At 37.0% G+C, this 21,114-nt stretch overlaps 1 protein-coding gene across 1 annotated transcript in view; it reads right to left on the bottom strand.

The window, feature by feature from the left end:
- Positions 1–6,158: 6,158 nt before the first annotated feature.
- LOC145666636 (uncharacterized) overlaps positions 6,159–21,114 on the bottom strand; it is a 36,593-nt gene continuing 21,637 nt past the window's right edge. Inside the window, exons 2-3 of the mRNA XM_081734088.1 lie at positions 16,524–16,691; positions 6,159–6,942 (exon numbers count right to left, since the gene is read on the bottom strand). Coding sequence (XP_081590214.1) covers positions 6,755–6,942; positions 16,524–16,691 — 356 coding nt within the window. The 3' untranslated portion in view covers positions 6,159–6,754. The remainder of the gene's footprint in view (positions 6,943–16,523; positions 16,692–21,114) is intronic.

Genomic DNA, 21,114 nt, shown 5'->3' with positions numbered 1-21,114 from the left:
TGTGATACATCTATTTATATACCTACAATAAAAGCTTCCGCGCATGTGTAAAACACATTTTTCCCTTACATTTAATAAAGTGATCTATGCATTCTCGTTCTTATATTACAATCAAATAATATTTTATTCGAATTCTCTGTTTAATAATATGTTTTAAGGCAATACAAAATAAATCTTTTCCAAGAAACAATTCGTTAATATAACATCATGATGTATGTTCTATTATTTTCCAAATATACTCCATAAACTTATATTCCATTATAATAAAATACATAAATGCAAAAATATATATTTGTCTTATTGTTATTGGCAATATATTCTACACTCTAATTCAATATAAAAAATCTTTTACTCACACTAAGGTTACTTTAAACGTACTTTCGTACATTCTTCTTGTACATTTTTACACCATATCAGTATATTTCCCAAAATCTTTTTCTAGTAAAATTTTTAATAGAGTGGGCCTGTATTCAAAGTCACACACAAGATCTCGGAAACGTTCAATAAAGTTCAATGTAATCAAAAACAATTGTCCATGCTTTTTTCTGTAAATTGATAATAATTCTTTACGAACCTCAACTTTTGTTATGGTTTCTATAGCTTTCCGTTCAAGACATTCCGTATCCAACATCAAACAATCATGCTTTAAATGTCCACCTTCCAAAAAACCGCATGCAATACAAATACAAATATCGTCTGATTTCCAATATATTATACACTCTTTTATACAATCCAATGATGTACGTTCCACAGTACACTCACATGGTAACTTCAAAAATTCTTCCAACTCCCAATTCTGCACTGGGGAATTACTCACTGTTGGTGAAGGTGTAGGGGGATATTCTTCTATTTCATGATCCACAACAAGTAACGGGAAAACTTCTGTTTCCAGTGGCGGAGGTTGCGGGCTCACCACCGGTTGGGATGTCCCCGATAAAGACGTCAATACATCTAAGTTGGCCGGGGTAACTTCTGTTTCCAGTGGCGGAGGTTGCGGGCTCACCACCGGTTGGGATGAAAATTCTGTTCCCGGTAATACATCCAAGTTAAACGGAGTAACTTCTGTCTCCAGTGGTGGAAAGTGCGGAATCACCACCGGTTGGGATAAAACCTGTTCCCTGCAAAGATGACAATTCTGTAAAATCACTTTCACCTCTTGTACTAAGATCCAACGGTTTCAGTGAATCCATGTTTTAAAACCAATCTATAACTCCTTTTCACTAAAAACACCGCTATATTTCAACAGCAAACAATTCAGGAAAATAAGATTTGTTCTCCAGTGTTCTATTAAGATTTTTATTTCCTTCACCACCTAAAAACAATAAAAGAAATTAAGAATTAGTTATTTGCTGTATTACGATTTCCAATTACAAAATATAAGTATAAAGTTTCCCTTTCAACTTCACTACTACATTTCGTCCTGGGTAATATGTTCAAACGATCTCGGGTCTCTTTTTATTGCATTAGCTTTCACCATAAAAAAATCCTTAAGTTCAATCTGCGGTAACGTTAAACGTTCTGTCGCCATATAACCTCATTGTTACACTAGCGTTTATGAAACAAAACACAAAAGTTTACAATAATAATAATAATAATACTTACCGAATATTAGTTTATCTCTGTTTAAGTAATGATCCAATTAAAATGCACGTCTTTCGTCGCTCTCTGCTTTTCTCGTTTCTATCACTTATTTGCTTCAGCACCTAAAACAAAAGAAAAAAACTGTACTTAGTTACCGTATTACGACTTTTCAAATTACAAAATATGATATTCAACGTAGCACTAACGTTCTCAACCATATTGGCTTTGCATGTAAGAGAGCCATGGTTCGATTCGCGGTGCAGATTGTGCTAACTACCTCTCCAGTATGTTTATTCATACACAGTAAAATATACCATTTATAACTGAGAAAAGTCTACAGTGCAAGCAAGCGTACGGTTCTCCACGTGGAACAGTCTTGGTTCGAGTTCCGGCAGTGTCATGGCTCCCTGCTCAATAAAACTTCCTTCTTACCATATACTTTCTAAATACTAGTTATACGTCTTACACAATTCATAGCTACATATAAGTAACAATACCTGCTAAGCAAAAGGTTTATCGTATGGTTTTTCGCGTGGAAGAGCCTTGGTTCGATTCCCGATGCGGATTCTGTTGACTTCCTGTTATGTCATACACAATTCATAGCTATATATAAGTAATAAGTTCACATTTCAAGCATAAAATTTAGCGTACGGTTCTCCACCTGGGAGAATACTCATTCGATTCCCGGTTCAATCATTAATATTGATTCCCTCTACCCTCCATATTACATTACACTATATCTTAGTCATGTTATAATTCCATAAAAGTACACCGAGTCATATCATTTTCAATGCAGGAAAATGCGCAATCAATTTCCGATAAAACAAACACTTCCGTCCCCTTATACTCCAGACAATTACAATATGTCCCTTTCCCATATAAAAAATGAACAAGTATAATACAAGAAAACTACAACGTTAGTGCTTACCAATCTTCCAGTCTCTCCTAGTAGTAAAATATCTTCTTCGCAAACTTAACACTTGATGTTCCTGCTGTCTTCTTTCTAAATGTACACATCACGCAAATAAATCGTTATTTTTATACCATTCAATCTTTCCAGAAGTTTTGAGTGTATTCTTTCCCCTATTCCAACAATAATAAATTTAAAAAAGATCTCGAAGTTCCCAGTGCTTTCTTTCACTCATTCCAACGATCACAATTCCAGAATATTCTCCATCAGCTGTCGCGTTACATGTCATGCATATTAATGAATCCAACAATCTATTACCTTGTTCTAAGTGTGTGATCTGCATATTTTATTTCCGAAAGGTCTTTTCTGTATTCTGCTTGTCCAATTCACATTTCTTTTTCACCGGAAAACATTTATTATATGTCATGTTCTCTATACAACCTCCGGCCGCATTTACATACATTATCGTATTTCTTCTGTGTCATTAGTATGCGGAAAAAAGGTGTATCCATTCTTCAAACTGTCAAGCGGCCGTGTATTAGGAAGTGCTAAAATATCAAAAATATCGTCACTCATGAATATTCATGAGTGACGAAAACTGTCCAACAAACTACTGAGGTTTCGGTGTGTCCCTCGTAAAATAATAAAAAGGGACCTCAAGGTCTCAATGATGGATTCGGACACTCAGAGACGCAGAGATTCGGAGATTCGGCGCTTCGAGATTCAGCAATTCGGGACGTCGGTTATCAAGTTGCTAAGTGATAGAAGACTTCTACTGCAAGGTATGTACGAGCACTTGTTGCATTATTAATTTCAAGTTAAGAGATGTCATGCAGTACTATAAAATGATTTGTCAGCCTATCGTAAAACTTTCAAGGTTAAGAACTGTTGTCGCATATTCGTATATCATCTTCCATCTCCAATAACTGAAATATCTGAATAACTTGCCTGTTAATCGATCTATATTAAGATATATAACTATCAAATGAACTATCAAATATCAAATTATTCTTGTTGAATCATACAATTAAATGTTGTTGTATATTACCATTTTATTTATGTAATAAACTTACCTTTTATAAATAATGTTGTCATTCCCCTAGATTAAACCACTTTTTCCCATGAAAATCATGGTGTAAGTTGATTATATTTTCTTTGTGACATCCGCTACAAAATTAGCGTGAGCAGATCTCTAAGGAATGTGGAATTTACGAGCTAAGTAAACAGAAAGAGACCTGCACATCGTTGTCATTTGTGAACTAAACATTGTTACGAAATTTTGACACGTATTATCTGACGGCTAGTGCTTCCTCAACATCATATCGTCGCATGAGAACCAGAGGAACGTAAATCCAAAAATGCGGTTTTCGTTTTCTTCGTTTGGACACAATTTTGAAAGCCCTACTTGGTGTAAATGGAACGTAACGCTATCTGTTTTCCTTGTTAATTATGTTTTAACGTAGTGCAATTACCATCTTATTAAAAACTCATCTTTCTAAGAAAATAATATTGCTGTCCTCTCGCCTGTAAACTTACGAAAATGGAGTTACGTTCCTCTGGTTCTCATGCGACGATATGGTATTGTGAATAGTAGCAACATCTGTATGTCATCCTACCAACTCATTGAGCGGTGTGTTATAATATGATATAAATCATTTTTCAACAAAATATTCATAAGAGGTAGTTTACTCATAGGGTGAGATTTCTTTGTTCGAACAATTTTCTCAGAAATCGTTCAGTTGATTTTGTTATTGTTCAGTTGATTTTGTTATTTCATAAATAAATACTCAATTAACAATCCTGGTACAATATGTCATAAATTATTTTGGAGAAGGGGTAATTTACTTTTGGGAGTATAATTTTTTGGTACAATTTTCTCAAAAACTGTTCAGTTTTTAAATGACTTTGGCAAAAGAGACTAGTTTGCTGTTAAGTATGAGTTTTTATGACACAATTTTGTTCATATTTTTAAAATTATCATTTGTCTAACATCCCTACAACAGGGTTCGAATCAATAGGAGGGGGAATAAGGGGATGTCACCCTTTCATCAAGTGATTTCTCCCGCTTGTCAAAAGCTTGATTTGAACCTTGCCGTACAATATGGCATGAATAGTTTCTCATGAAAATATCCACAAGGGTTCTCTTCGATATAGTTTTCTGAAGACGCCTATTATAATTTTGTTCATAATCTCCGCAAATGAACGTTTCCGTAATAACTACAGCATGATATACAGTAGTTCAATTTGAAAAATAAGAGGGAGAAAGTTTAGTGTGGTGACTTGAACCTTTTATTTATGTTTTTAGGGATTCAGGGTACCAAAAATAGGTTTGATCTAAGTTTTTATTCATCTATTCGAAACGAAACGAAAATGGTAGAAATCTCATAGAGCATAGAGCCTATAGAGTAAGAAAGATACAGTAATAAATAAAAAGGAACTGGTTGTTGATATAATTTTTTATGTAACAAGAATAGATTCCATCTCGTCATTGTTTCTGTATTGAAATCAGAAGTGGTAGAAATGTACTATCATTTCTTGCTACAACATTTATCCCCATACACATCAAAAACAGTAGAGAGAGAAACGGTTTACGATATGGATTCAGTGTGCCAAGAAAGCATTCTAACTCTCTGTTTATCAGTCCATTGAAACTGTGTAGTAGCTCTATCTTATCCGGTTTCAACATTATACGAGCATTTGCATATTTTGGAAGTAGTTTTACAATGTGAAATAAGTCTCACTTGATAAAGACATATTATAAATTTATTTCATAGGTAAATCTTAACGGCATTGTTTTTTGCGTTGATTGAATGTCTCTATGCTCCCCAATAAGTCCCACCGAAAGTATAACGCTTTAATATGGGGAATGTCATACTGTGTATGCGGTTTCTACATTTTCTAAATTAATTTAACAAAATAAATTCTGATCATAAAGCCGAGAATTCTAGTGAGCTATTACAGCATAAAGACAATTCTTCAAGTATTTGGAAAGGCAAAACTTAGAAGCAAAGACAAAACTTTGCAATTTTTTTCAGATATGTTATCGATATATAGCCTACTGATAAAATTAACATCTTCAACCAACATATGGAAGTCACAAACAATTCAGTAATTAAAAAGTAATTTACCAGAAACAATACATACCGATTGATAATTATAATAAACATAATTTATTTAACTTAAGTGGTATACATGAAGAGTTCCAACAAGTAAGTTAATGTCTTAATAAACATTGTAAACCAATGTCCGATTTTTTTGTGATTGTATCACTTTATCACAAATATTGTTTTATTTAAGATTAATAACTTCTGTAAATAACAACAGATTTTCCATCCTCGGTTGGCTTGACACTCAAAAGTAACTAATAACTGTTTTCAGGATGAAAACTGCTTTTGGTGTTAAAATATCAACAGTTAGTTCAAAACTAACCGGAATGGAAAACCCGAAGTCTTATAACAACATCAACGACAACTCATAAACTTCAACTTCTGGCACTAAACAAGAAGTTAGCCAATATGTATATTAACGTACTAATTTACATAAAAGAGCGAATATTGTTACCTGTGGTGCGTCAAAGGTTATTTTCCTACAACATATTTCGCAAAGAAAATAATAACCCTTGATGCACCATCCAGATGACAATAGTCTCTCCTTTATATAAAAAGTTAGTTATTCATATTCATGAATTCATATTTAGATTCCAAACGCAGAGTCCTAATTTAAATTTTGCCTTTGTCAGAACTTTATATTGTGTTTGTTACACTGTGCTTAACTTAGAACAAAGAAACTAGAGTATTTTCTCCTGTAATTTTAAAATCATAAAATGTTCTTGATTCAAGATTAGATTAACATTCAAATTAAATTCGCACAACATTCAAATAAACTATATATATTTAAACGGTGCATAGTTAATAATAATATATATAGTTTATTTGAATGTTGTGTGAATTTAATTAGAATGTTGAATGAGTTTTTTATGATTAATCTTGAATATACTAAAGTCATTTAAGCAAAAAGTAACCGGAACTTAAGTTGCAGCTTATCATAACATACGTGGATTCAGAGAGCAGTCTCAATAAGATACATTATGTGTTGAATTCAAAGGAATATGCATTAGGCTAAATAATCCAATGTAGTGTAACTATAGTACTTGTAAGAATGAACTGTCACTAGCATTATTTGACAGTCTTTCAAGTTATACTTCAGTCATATTATGATTAGCTACGTACATTTCGTGGAACAATACATGGATTCTAAGTACTATTAGTTTGATTCAGCTTCCATGTTCCCATTGGAGGCTGCATCACGTTGCTCGAGTTGTTTTTCTTCTTCGTTTTGTTTTCTTAGAGTTTGAACATGATTGAACAGAGTTTCTTTCAGCAGAACCATTTTCAGACGCAAGTCTGGAGCATGTAGATTTCCCAACTCCACTTGAAGTTCAGAAGAACGTACTACAATAGGAAACGAATAATTTCTTATTATTTTCTCTTATATCTATTTAAGATAGTAGTTTTGAAGGAAACTCAAATTACTTTTAGTTTCAATAATAAAATAAATATTCTAATATATTGAATTTATATTAAAATTACTTTCAACCAAGGTGATAATTCGGTATCTAACTGTTTTAAAGAATAACGGCATGTAGAAAAATTGTCACACACTTCTTTACATGACTGCTAAAAGATTTTTGCTATATTGGAATTAATGGAAGTTATCTAAAGATTGAGTCGAACAATCTCACTTTGTGTGACACTCAAATGGCAACGTGAACACTGTTGTTTCTATTCGTGCGTCAATACTCAGGTTTGATAGACAGGCTCAGGCTGTCTCTCTGTTCTGTATACAGGCTGTCCCAAAATTAGTGTGTGCTGAGGAGAGAGATTTTGCAAAGTGATCCACGAAAGTTGGAAGTGTTGTTTGATACTAACACAAAATTAAGCATACTGATTGATTGATTGATTGATTGGTTGAGGTTTAATGGGGACGTCAGCATCGAGGCTATTTGTTCCCGTCACGGTCAAAATAACTATCGAAATAAATTTAAAAAAATAAACATCAAAATATAACAATAATTCTCTTGTAAAAGAGAAGTAAATATCTTGAAGAGATGAAATAACAAATATATGGGAATAACAATTATGTAACAAATAACAATACATAGTAAAGGTAGAACAATAACGATAAATACTAGTCATGGTAACAATATAGAAAATATATAACAATAAAAATAAATAGCGAAAAAACAATAAAAGTAAGAATAAAAGAGCAACAACAATAAATACACGAGCAAAAGACTAAAAAACTCGGAGAATGTGAGGAATATTACAGGCATGTACAAAAGAGAAGACACGCTCAACAGCAGCAATATCATTGCTCAATGCACGATCAAGTGTAAGTGGCAGTCTGTGACACACTGAGATCTGAGTATTTAGGATATTCGACAAGAATGTGCCGAATACTCGGTGGGACAATAAATTTCTCACAATATGGACGATTCAAAACACGCAGGAAATAACTATGCGTCAGATGAGATTGTCCGATACGCAAACATCAGGAACACTTCATCTCGGCAACGTGAGAGCGATCGGATGTGTGCTATTCTTCAGGCGTGGCTTAACTGCGTGAAGTTTATTTTCATTTGCCTGGTCCCAATCTGCTTACCTCGTTCCTCGTTTCCTCGAATACTGACATGATCCGGCACCCAGGAGACAGCGACGACACAATCTTGTTGCTGTAGTTGATGGTATCTCACAAGAATGTCTTGAACAAGAGCGTACTTGTTGAAGATATTCTGTACCACATCAAGAAGTCGCGGTCGGCAAGAGAGATTGCCGACGGTACCCGTTCGCGTTGGCACGATGATTTACTTGTTCAAAGTTGCCGACCTTTTGCTAAGGCGGCAAGCGGTTGAAAATCGTAAAAAAAAAAAAAAAAAAAAAGTCCTTTGCCAACTATTGTCGACCGTCAGAGTCGGCAAACCAGTCGGAAAGGCCTCTTTCCGACCCTCTGCCGACCCCTTATGCCGGCTTCTTTTCGACGACGGCGCCGGCGCATTTAATGTTCATTTCCGGCTATTTGCTGACTGTTTGGCAAGGCAACTATTCGACGCAGGCGCCGGTGCATTTCATGCACCTTTTCTGCTGTTTACCGACTGCTCGGGAAAGCTACTTTCCAGCGGAGAAGCCGGCGCATTTTGTGTGCCTTTCCGGCTGTTTGCCGACTGCTCGAAAGGATCTCTTTTCGATGTCGGCTTTCCGATTCTTCCACAGGCGGCATCCGACCTCTTGCAGCCGCCGAAAAGTGGTTCTTTGCCGATTGGAAATCAACCTTTCAGGAAGGCAACATTTCCATCACCTTTTAAATTAGTCTTCCCTAAGTCTTCCCCCATACTATGATTTCTCGACAAGGAGCACCCTTGCAAGTTCTTGAAATATAATACTTGCATTTTTTGTGTGTGTCCCAGTATAAAATTTCTTCCTTTTTGCTTTTTTGCAGCACTCTCAGCCAAAAAAGAAATTGAATGGGACATGCAAGTATTATATACTTTCGGAACTAGAAATTGTGCTGTTTCCGAGAAATCATAGCACGGAAGCAGACTTAGGCAAAGGTACTGTGAAAGGTGGTGAAAATTTTGCCTTCCTGAAGGGTTCATTTCCAGTCGGCAAAGGGCCACTTCTCTACAGTGGCAAGATTTCGGATGCCGCCTGTGGGAGAATCGAGAAGCCGACATCGAAAAGAGGTCCTCTCGAGCAGTCGGCAAACAGCCGGAAAGGCGCCTAAAATGCACCGTCGCCGCCGCTGGAAAGTAGCCTTTCCGAGCTGTCCGCAAACAACAGAAAAGGTGCGTAGCAATGCAATGAAAATCAGGGCGGATTCCCACCAGTAATGTTGCAGTCGGTACATACACAGTACATTTCGACAATTCTCAGTACGATTTAAGTGCCATATAGAGGGAAAGTATCTGGGAATGACTTACAAATGCTTGAAAGCGACCTAAAAATAACAAGTAAGCAGCTAATAATGCCCGTTAAAAATAATTCAATTAACACGTCTGTGGGCCTAATGTGAAAAATTTATAACAGTCAGTACATTTTCCCCCTGAAAGCAAATTTTTCATTATCAGGACCACTAGGAACAACACTGTTCTATGTATTCAAAATTTGATTGTTGCAAACGCTTTCTTTGGAGAAAAAAAGCCGCAGGAATCCGTCGGAATACGGACTTTTCAGGCTGTCGTTTTCCCATCAACTATTTGTAAAAGAATTTTAAACGTCAATTTCAGTTTTTATTGACGAGCATGGCCAAACATCAGTGACTATAAACAAAAGAATAGTCATAGTTTAATTTATCAGATTTACTGTTCCACTAATTGCCTGTAAAAAAATCTTTGTAGTCGGCACGCCACCAGCGTTCCCCATTGACAATCCGCTGGCGGGCCGAGAGCCCAAATAAGAAAATAAAGATCTGCTTGATTCTTTACATAACCAAACCTGTGCATTTATTGTTGTTTGATGGAAAGAGTTTCTGCAAAATTGTACTTAAGAAATTGGGAAAAGCATTATTTTTAAAGATAGTTTCGTGATTGTTTGAACCACAGTTCGCGCGCTCTAGCGTGTATATTGAAGGAAGGAGAAATGTGGCGAAAAGTGAGTTTCTAAATTTTTTAAAGTAGAAGGGTCCCACTCCCTCTGGGAAATGAGATTTAAATAAAAATTAATGAATTAAAAATTATAAATAAAAATATTGGAATAAAAGGTATGTAGTGGTGGAGTGATTCAAACCGGGCCTACCACTCACTGCGCTGACGTTTTTCCCCTGGAGTACGGATTTCTGCTTGGAAATAGTGCTTCTTTTGATTGTATTATAGGGTTGCAGCCTATATACCGCCTCGCTTTATTAAGTATTTTTGCCATAATAAAACGTTGCGGGTCACTTTTTCACTCTATTATGCAACAACTATTCACAAAAAGACGAAATCAAGTTATCATCTCTAGTAGTAAGCCAGAGCTCTTAATCTAAAAATTATCCAATCTAAGCTAACCTAAATTTAGGGAATTACTGCTGTATCGCAGGACCAATTTGAAACTCGAGAAACTATGTACCAAAACGTACTTCAATCGGTTATATTTGCACTGAGAAAAAAATCGTAGGTGGCGTACTTAAAAACGTAGGTTACATGCATAATTCCTGCAGTTTTTGGACAACGTACAGCAGACGTATAACTGAAAACGCATGTTTTATAATACTTTCCGTATAAGTGTTTCATCTATACGTATTTTCCGTATGAAACAATGTAGGCGGTCAGTATCTCACATACAAATGGACGTATATAACACATAGCTAACGAATGCAACCTAAGTACATGCATGTGATATATGGAAGACTATTAGATGTCAGACATCCTGCAACGGCGTGATGTAACATCTAGAGGCAGTGCCTATGTAGCATATGGATAACATATGTTCCGTACTGATTTCTATAGTAAGCAAGAGGATTCCGTATACTTGAACAATATACCGCTGTCCGGAGAACGGATTTTTCTCAGTGTGGTTGGATTAGATTAAGTTACGTTCGATTACGTTACATTAGGTTAGGGGCATAAAAACTACAGTGCAGAAAACACACACTAACCTGTGCTAGTTGGCCACAAAAAAGCACGAATGCAATATAACTGAGTCAGGGCAGGGGACGCTGGTGGGCCCGCGCGGTAGCGCGGGGGTGTGTCTGAAGGGAGCAGGTGCATTAGCGACGGTGGGTATACGCGTAAGTAAGGGTAGTGAAAACATGTGGACTTCGGTAATCATACATATTTCAATAACACATCTTATTGTTTCATACTAGTAACGCTTTAGTTGTAAACATAAAATACAGCTTTCGTACACTGTGCAGAAATACATTACCGTTGAGTTAGAAACCACTTACCTTCAAAACTAAGGCTTGTAAACTTTTGCAATTTCAAGAAGAAAATCGTGTACTACAGTTTCTTAACTGTTACTCGTTATTTTTTTAATAAAAAATGAAATGAAATCTTTAAGTTTTACGTCACACGATTATGCCGGTTAGGCTAAAGGAGACAGTGATGATGAGAAATGAATGAAATGATGGAATGAAGAAAATGGGAGGAAACGGTCGAACGCCGAGAAAACCCAAGTGCGCGGTTTTTGTCCACCATAAAGTCCACACGGCGCGGGGTGGAATCCAACCACGGACCACAAGCACCGGAGGTGAACACTCTACCCCTGAGCCACCGCGCCCCCTATTTTTAAAAATTCTATATAACTCACACATGATATGTCATTTCCTTGACATACACTCGTCATTTCAAAACTGCCTTTCGCGTCACTATATCGTAAGAAGTGTACCTCTCCGCGAAATAGTCTATCCGCTTCCACATACAGTGAAGCTTACATCGAAAACAACCACTTTCTTAACTTTTACTATTCCCATTACCTGACTTTCACTCATTCTTCCTCATAAACTTAAACAAATTTTCCAATTGACCCGGTAAATTTCCCAAAATTGGTTCGGCGATACAGCAATTAACCCAAATTTAGTACCTTGAGTTGTCGCCTTACCCACTTATTCTTATTGCGTGTCTTGTTCGGGCGTAGAATCAACAATACTCTTTGTTTGAAGCAGTCCACCCACACTGCATCACCATGTGACAAATGAAGAATGCGAATCGAACATACAAGCAGTGCAACCAGACGACGATTTTTTTCAATCAGACTCTTCAGCGGCAAAGGTGTTATCGTGTCTGGCGGGCCACCATAGGGAAAGAGCTGCAAAACGGCATAAGCGGAAAATGCCCACATACTGCCTTGACATTGCCTGTGTTGGCTGCCTGGCCGCTGATGTAGGAGGCGGTCCTCCATCGACGGCGGCAAATTGTCAATGGGGGAGGCATATACGAGTATTAACTGCTGCAGTCGTTTCGTCCACTGTCTGCCGACCCTTTTCCGACTCGTTTTAAAAGAATCATCAGTTTACTGTATTAGCTGTGAAACTTACTTTCTATATACTGTTCCGCTCGCAGGTCCTATAGTACAAGAGTTTTTTACTAGTCGGCGAACCGCCAGCGTTTCGGCGCCTGTCCGAGCATCTTTGTCGGGGTCGGTCCGTCCGCTGTTTGCCGACCTTTTCTCGGCTCCTTTACTTGTCGGCATGCCGCCAGCGTTTCGGCGTCTTTCCCGACAACATTTGCGGAGGTCGGCCCGTCTGCTGTTTGTCGTCTTCTTTCAAAATGTTTGCCAAGGATCCTCTCGTACTTGTAACTTAATTTTAAAAATGTACTTCTCATATACCTTTTACGTGCCGTCTCTTTACTACATTTCTTTGCATACATTTACCTTTTTTAAGGTCAGCACGCCGTCAGTGTTTCGACGTCTTTACAACCATCATTTGCCGCGCAGTGGTTCCGTCCGCTGTATGCCGACTTTCTGCCGCTCCGTTTTCACAAGACATAATTAATGAAATTAGTGTCCAAACACAAGAAAAACCTTCGGACAGTTTCAATTTTTACTTCATCATTAAAGAAGATACAGTCTCTATTCATTTTCCAAACTTCGACTCGTTGCTGTTGATACGCGATATTGAAACTTTCGCCGACGTCGTTTTTCAAGGAATTTCCGGCAGTGACTTTTTGCAGTCGTCGTTTGACTGTCTGCCGACTGTTTCGAGAAAGCTTTGTACGAGGGAAATATAAACCCTAATTCGTATTTTAAAGCAACAAATTACCTTCCAACTCTCTTTGTTTACTTTTGGTGAACGACTCTGTTTTTGCTCATCGCGGTCGAAAATTGCACGGAAAGACGCCGGTATTTGGCGCTGGCAATCCGATCGCGGCATCTGGTCGGCATGGACAAATTATCCGACTGTAGGCGGCAGGATCCTGATGGGGTAGGCTCATAACTACGCTCTTAGAGTCAGCGCAAACCAACACACGACGTAACGAAAGCGTACGCGCATGGTCGAGGGCAAGCTTACTTGCAGTTAATACTAAACGCAAGCGATGCTAACTGAATTCTGAACTGCCCTTGTCGATGACAAAGCCACAGCCAACATAATTCCTATCCTTAGAATCATCGGTATAAAATATATTAAAATCGGGGTACTGCTCTAAAATGCTCCAAACTTCTGCTGGTAGACTATATTTGGGAACTGTTGTGTTGTTTCAAATGCAAAGACAAGCGTAACTCAAGTCTTGCGTACAAAGTAGTCATGGGGGTACAGAACAAAACCGAAACAACGAGAGAGACCCTCATAGGCGTGGATGCACCATAGGCGTGTAGCACGAGGACGTGCAGCATAGTATTCGTAATTCCGCCCACCACGGAGACCAAGTCTACAGGGGTGGTCAGGAATACAACGCATATGTGCAGAATAATTGACGACGAGTCTCTCGAAACGTTAACGAGGGTTCCTTGCCCTGCACATAAATACTGCAACGGAACTAGTACGGAAGGCGCCAGTAGCCAGTCGAATGCCCAAATGATGGACTGTGTCAAGTCGTCTCAGTAGACAACAGCCATAATCTAACTTGGACCGGATTAGTCTACAGTGTAAGCGGAGCAGATCGACCCAGGGACTCCACGCACCAGAAGTGAACGCTCTACCACTAAACCCCTCGCCCTCACGATTTACGCGTAGCTGCTACTGTACCCGTAAGATTTACGAGTAGCTGCAACAGTAGCAAAGGGTACAAAGAGCGAGGAAGGGATGCTTTCTTTTAAGCTATATCTTTAACCTCTCCGGTGCTAGAAGTAATAAGTTTATCAATGAGGAAAGGGTACAAGCCCTTAATAGCATTCTGACGGGTGGCTTCAGCATTCCCCAATCAGCATCTTTATTTTTAATTACAAGTTATCGAACAACAGGCATCATGATACGTGTCTTTTCCACAATATCTATAACTTAAGAGTTAGTCTCATTCTCGTTTGGTTTGCGTTTTTTGTGAGAGAGTGAGCCCGGACTGAGTTTATATTTTTAATACCCATAAAAATTTGGTATTAAAAATATATTTCTAAAGAGAAAATATGTGTGAACGCCGCAACTTACACCGGAGCGCTTGCGAGATGAACTTAAGCTACTCTTCTGGCTATCTCATAGACATGCCCTCACCGTAGGATCAACGTGAGGCCGGCGCGGTCAAGGGGAATGGGCGTGTAAGAAAATAATTCCAGTTCACTAAAAGGCATGACCCCGGAAAAAGAAGAATTGGAAGTTAAATAAACAACCTGTCGAACAACAAAAAATACCCCACCAGCTCACAATAGAACAAAATGCGAGGACTTTTTGTGCTTTTATTTTTTTTTTTTTACTATTTTATGTTTTAATAGTTTCTTGTATTTTTTATATTTTCAAAGACTTGGATACCGGGTAAAATAAACACTGAACGCGCACAACAGCAGGCCGGAATGGGTGCACGTTCACCCCGGATTCGGAAAGATACCCACGGACTATCTACTTCCCAAGACTCCCACAATCATTTAGGGCACCACTCCATCGTCTCGCTGGGTGCCCATGTTCTTCACTCCGCTCCGTTCATGCGTCTTCCACATCATAAATCCAATTATCAGCAATGGGCCATAGTGAGATTGGCGTCGGGAGAAAGCAGTCTACATCCCAGGCTTATCTTTTTACTTTGGTCGATCGCAGGTTTTAAATGCTAGGTGAATGGGCCCGGCACAACCCCTTCCCCCCAACCTGGAAGACAAGTGGCTGACTGCAGTTCCGAAGAACTGGGCGATAGGGACGCCGGGGAAGTTGAGTTGATGAGCTAACGATCAAATATATATTCCTTATTGAATTTCCATGTTAAATAATTAAAGCGAACGTAGTGAAGCTTCGATCAGCATTTGTATGTATGTCTGTTCCATGACGACTCTTGCAAAACTTATCCGATTTGAATTAAACTTGTACTTTTCTTCAATTCGAAGAAAGTGGAGTTGTAAACCTTCAAGATCTCGTAAAGCTTTCTGCAGTTAGTTTTCTCTTGCTGGCATAGTCAACTTTCAGTGCATTTGCATTTGTCTTATTAACTTTGAGAGGCAACTTTTTTTATGAATGATATGGTGAATGGCTAGTTCTGACACATGGAACCGGTTCTCCGACACCGTCAATGTCTTAATTCCGCGTAACACTGGTGGTGTCAGCTTCACTGGAGTCAGTTTTGGATGTGGCTTAGTCGGTGATACATAATCCATGAGCGGTTGCACTGAATATCGTCACACTATGCTATTCGCAGTGGATCATCCAACAGGAAATCCGTGTTCGTGATACTATTAACTTAATGCTGAAACAACTGAAAAGTGCGTTGGAGAGTGCTACGAAGTAGCCTTTCCAGCATCGATTCACTTTCGGCACCCGTCATTAAATTCGCACAACACAATTACTTTGCTAGTAGTCACAATAAGCTAGTATCTCATTGGTGCAGTTTTCACGTTTCTGCAAAGCACCTGTCCCCAGTTGTGTCCTGCTCATTTTATCTATAGGCCGATTTTACACACTGTATTTGCAAGTTTTCTAACGTGTAAGTTCCTCTTCCCCCCCTAGCAAACACACTACCAAATGATGTGAGAAAGCAGTCTGATTGTGTTCATCGCATTGCTAATCATTTAGAATATTTACAACTTACATTTCTTCCAAAAATTTATGAAAATAATTATAATGCATTGTTATTTTCTATCTCATTCTAATGAGAGAAATAAAGATATAGAATTACCAATAGCATAAAAATTACGGGACATTTGCTTGTCCCGACAAAATTTGCAGGGGCGTGCGACTTCATCTAAAACATGAGACAGTCACCCTTTTTATGGGAAGTCTACCAAGTTTATTATTAGTACCATTGATCAGGATAATTTATTGAATTTTGTCATATATTCAGAAATATTACAAAACTTTATTAGGAGTGAAATTTTGTAAAGTTATCAACGAAAGTTGGAAATTTTGTTTGATACTGACACGAAGTTAAGACTTTTAAGAGCTAACATAACTTATGTACAACATAACTTATGTCGTAAATACTAACATCTCATCTGAATAACGTCATCTATGCAATCCTCAATTTGTTTATATGACTCGTCAAGCTCCTTGTTCAGATCACCATAGAATTCCAGAGCTGAAGCTAGTTTTGATCGTATCTGCTGCTCATTAGATTCACGTTGTTCAGAATCTGATCTGCTATCCATACTTATCTCTGAAATCATCAAAAGAAAACATAATATATAATGTGTGCATGTATCCTGTCCATAAAGTATTTCCAACATGAAATTATATTACATAGAAATTATTATATCAGTGTAAAAAGTGTATCAGTGTACCTTTTGCGCATGACAGTATTGTACCTTTAAGGCTTTGAATACCTGTCTGTTAAGAAGAAGCACACCTTCGTAACGTTTGTATCAACTGAATAAAGTAAAATAAAGGCTGAAAACAACAGGTGACTTTAAACTTTCATTATTTATTTATTATTTTCTACTTAACAATGTGAATTTTTATATTCACTATTGCCCGTTTCTGGTAGCATTCGTAATTAGCAGAGCGGAGCGGAACAATCCTGTTTATAAAGTAAAAACATCAATTTGTAAGTAACGCTAATACGAAAACTACAAAACACAAAGAGTTACCATTTGCTTAAACATCTTATAAGCGCGAAACGCCTCACTGTCAGTCACGGTATTTATTAATAGTTCACCATTAGGACAAAAGTTGTCGGTAGCTGCTCTGGCTCGTGCCTGACGCCAAGAGATGTCACTTGAGTGCAAAAAAATTTGCAGACGAGCTGAAGGCTTATAGAAGAGGCAGTCTCTACAGAAGATATACTCCTTGACATAACAAGAGGATACGAACAGCTCTTGCCGAGTGAAATGCAGTGAATATCTTATTTCCTATCACTATATTCTGTCTCTCTAGAAAACAGTTTGTTACCTTTTACTTCAAGTAGCTAAACAACTGCTTTATGATAAATATAGAAAAATCTGTATCCCATCGTCAAACTCATTATATTTTCCCTAAAGCCGATTATACACAGGGCCGTTTCTAGATATTTCTTAAGTGTAAGCAAACAATATTAAGGCGCCTCCAACTAAATTATAATAAAAGAGTAGAAAGTTGTAATGGACAAAAATTCTTTAAATAATTGTCACAATCGCAAATTTCTTCAATATCTGTAGATTCCCTGTGAATATTAACGAAAAATGATGAAATTATAAATAATTGACTGTGGATGAATACTGAACAAAGTTCCAATAATAATTAATAGCATTTTTTATTTAAAAAGCACAATACACATCTAAGGATTACAGGGTATTTCAAAACAACACCGACAACGTTTGGGAAGTGATTCCCGACACCATGATAAGACAAAAAGTATAGACCTGCCTGGTTGCAGAAATCCGTCATTTCGGAGTTATAGGCTGCCGAAAACATGAAAAATGAACTTTAAAGGTTCATAGCTCCAATACTATGGGACCTACCGTGGCCGGGCAAGACTTTACTTAGGAACTAATATGTATGCTATCCAAAAATAAATGTTTCAGAATTCTGCGGTACTTCTGCATCAATTTTTAAAGAGGTAGTTCGTGAGTACTTCAAATTATATGCTCGTAGCCAAATCCCTCTCTATAAAAATTCTTGCGGAAGAACCGCAGGGTCCTGAAACATGTATTTTTGGATAGCGCACATATTATTTCCTAAGTGAAGTCTTGATCCGACCACCGTAGGTCCCATAGTTTTAGAGCTATGGACTGTGAAAGTCCATTTTTTTCATGTTTTCGGCAGCCTATAACTCCGAAATGACGGATTTTTTCACCCAGCTTGATCTATAGTTTTTGTCTTATCTTGGTGTCAGGAATCACCCTCCAAACGTTGTCGGTGTTGTTTTGGAACACCCTGTATATCTAATATTATTTTTACGAATACAATTGAAACATAAAAGTTGAAATAAAATAAAATTCATGAGCTTCAAATCTAACATTAACGCAGAATTGATTCTGACAAAGAGGTGCTCATGTGCTTCATTAAAAGTATATTTACATAGTGTATTTTCTAGTGATGTGATTATGGTAATTTAGCTACATTTCTCGGTTTCTTTGTTACTGAAAAGTTCATGTTATAAAGACACTTTTGTGAGTTTCAATTTGACAAAATCTCATATTATTGCATCCGTATCCATTTCATTGAGTATGTCATTTTCAGTAGCCATCAAAGCTACTCCATTTAATTGTTCTTGAGATATAGTTAATCTCAAATAATGCTTTATTAATTTTAGCTGAACATGTTTAATGCTCAACAAATGACAAAAGTACCTTAATCGATGTTTAATTTGTCTTAGATCCAGTGGGTTACTTCAAAATCAGCTCCCCCCCCCCGCAAAAATTCTTTTCAGGGTCTATTAGGCCTATAAAACAGTTCAATCCTTTCATGTCTCTTTCGACGTTTAAAATCAGGCAATGAGTTACATAAGTTAAAACACAAGCAGTGGCACATCCAAGATGTCTATTTTGAATCCGAAGATTTTTCAGAGTAGCCTACAAAATGCGAATAATTTTGTATATTTGCCCCCTGAAATTGTGGAAAGTTTCTTTCTGAGGCATCCACTCTCGGAACACCTCCGCCGGAGCATCCCTGAATATAAGCAACTAATAATCAAAATTCTACTTTGCTTTAGGACTATTATCAAATGTTTAAAATTATCCCTCCATCTAAATTTAATACGAGATAATGGAGTGATAATGATTGTTAAAATACAACGAGCATATGTATATATACGCTACTATGATTGACAGTGAGACTTTGAAAGAAAAATACTTTTCTTATAATCTTAATGACATTTCGATTACAATTTCGATTTCGATTAGACCCCTACAGTTATCCTTTCGAATTATATACGCATTGCGTGAGACAAATTTTGAAATACACTAAACTTAACTCACGAACTACACTAAACTTAACGAAAAGACCGTATGCATTCCATTTTATTTGAACAGTGAAAGTACTGCAGTCAAGTAAAATAAACTTACAGTTTCAAAAGTTTGTCTACTTCCAAATGCTTCGTTAACAGTAACTGATATTCACAACTCACCGACCTCAACATTTACGTCTGTGAAGTTGTCCCGCCCACCTAACGATTTTTTTCTTTTTCTTAAACACATCGTTAGTTTATTAGTTTTGTTAAAATTATCGTTAGTTTCCAAAAAAAATATATATATATATATTTATTCATAAAATAAATGGGCAGGCCAACTTCACGGTTCCCCATCCACAAACGAATTTCAAAAGTTATTTATACCACATCGTTAGTTTATCGTTAGTTTACGTTAGTTTTGCTAAAACTATCGTCAGTTTTCCAAAAATAACGATTTTATACTAGAAATAAAGTTTCCCGCCATCTGTGAATTAGTCCGCCCATATTGAATTCTCATAAAATTCCAACTCGTATCGTTAGTTTACGTTAGATTTACTAAACCTATCGTTAATTACGCAAAAATAACGATTTTATTCCAGAAATAAATGGGCAGCTAACTTCACGGTTTCCCACCCAGAAGCTAATTTCAAAAGTTTTTCATACGACATCGTTAGTTTATCGTTAGTTTATGTTAGTTTTGCTAAAACTATCGTTAGTTTCGCAAAAATAACAATTTTATTCTAGAAATAGTTTCCACTAGCTGTGAATTAGCCCGCCGATATTGAATGCTCATAAAATTCCAACTCATATCGTTAGTTTTGCTAAAATTAACGTTTGTTTTGCAAAAATGACGATTTTATTCGAGAAATAAAGGTTGCCGCCAAATGTAAAGTTAGCCCGCCCATAAAGAATTATTATAAATTTCCATCTCATATCGTTAGTTTACGTTAGTTTTACAAAAAAACTATCGTTAGTTACACAAAACTAACAATTATATTCGAGAAATAAATGGGCAGGCGAACTTCATGGTTCCCCACTCGCAAATGAATTTCAAAGCTTTTTTCCATCACATTGTTAGTTTATCATTAGTTTACGTTAGTTTTGCTAAAACTATCGTTAGTTTCGCAAAAAAAAATCTAGAAATAAGGTTTCCCGCGAACTGAATTAGCCTGCCCATATTGAATTCTCATAAAATTCCAACTCATATCGTTAGTTTACGTTAGTTTTGCAAAAATAACGATTTTATTCGAGAAATAAAGGTTCCGGACAAATGTAAAGTTAGCCTGCTCCTAAAGAATCTTCATAAACTTCCACCTCATATTGTTAGTATATTTTTTGTTCACGTTAGTTTCGCAACAATAACGATTTTATTCAAAAACTAAATGTTCACCGTTCCCCACCCACAAATGCATTTCAAAATTCTTTCACATCGCATTATTAGTTTTGCTAAAACTATCGTTAGTTTAGCAAAAATAATGATTTTATTCGACAAACAATGTTTTCGACAGTGGCGTTGCCAGGATTTCTTTTCGGGAGTCCGGAGCCCGTCCCAGAAACGTTTCGTCAATTTGTAAACTGGGAACGCAATTTTAAGCTATATTTTAAGGACCCTTACAAATTTGGGGAATCCAGGGGCCCTACCACGGAAAAGTTTTGGCAATATGTAGACTGGAAATGCAATTTTTTGTTCTTTTTTACAATTTTTAAAAATTTC

The sequence above is a fragment of the Thermobia domestica genome, chromosome 1 (genome assembly GCF_964235325.1).
Source record: "Thermobia domestica chromosome 1, izTheDome1.hap1.1, whole genome shotgun sequence".
NCBI lineage: Eukaryota > Metazoa > Arthropoda > Insecta > Zygentoma > Lepismatidae > Thermobia > Thermobia domestica.
Note: the sequence above shows the minus strand (reverse complement) of the source record. Positions and strands in the feature narration are given on the sequence as shown.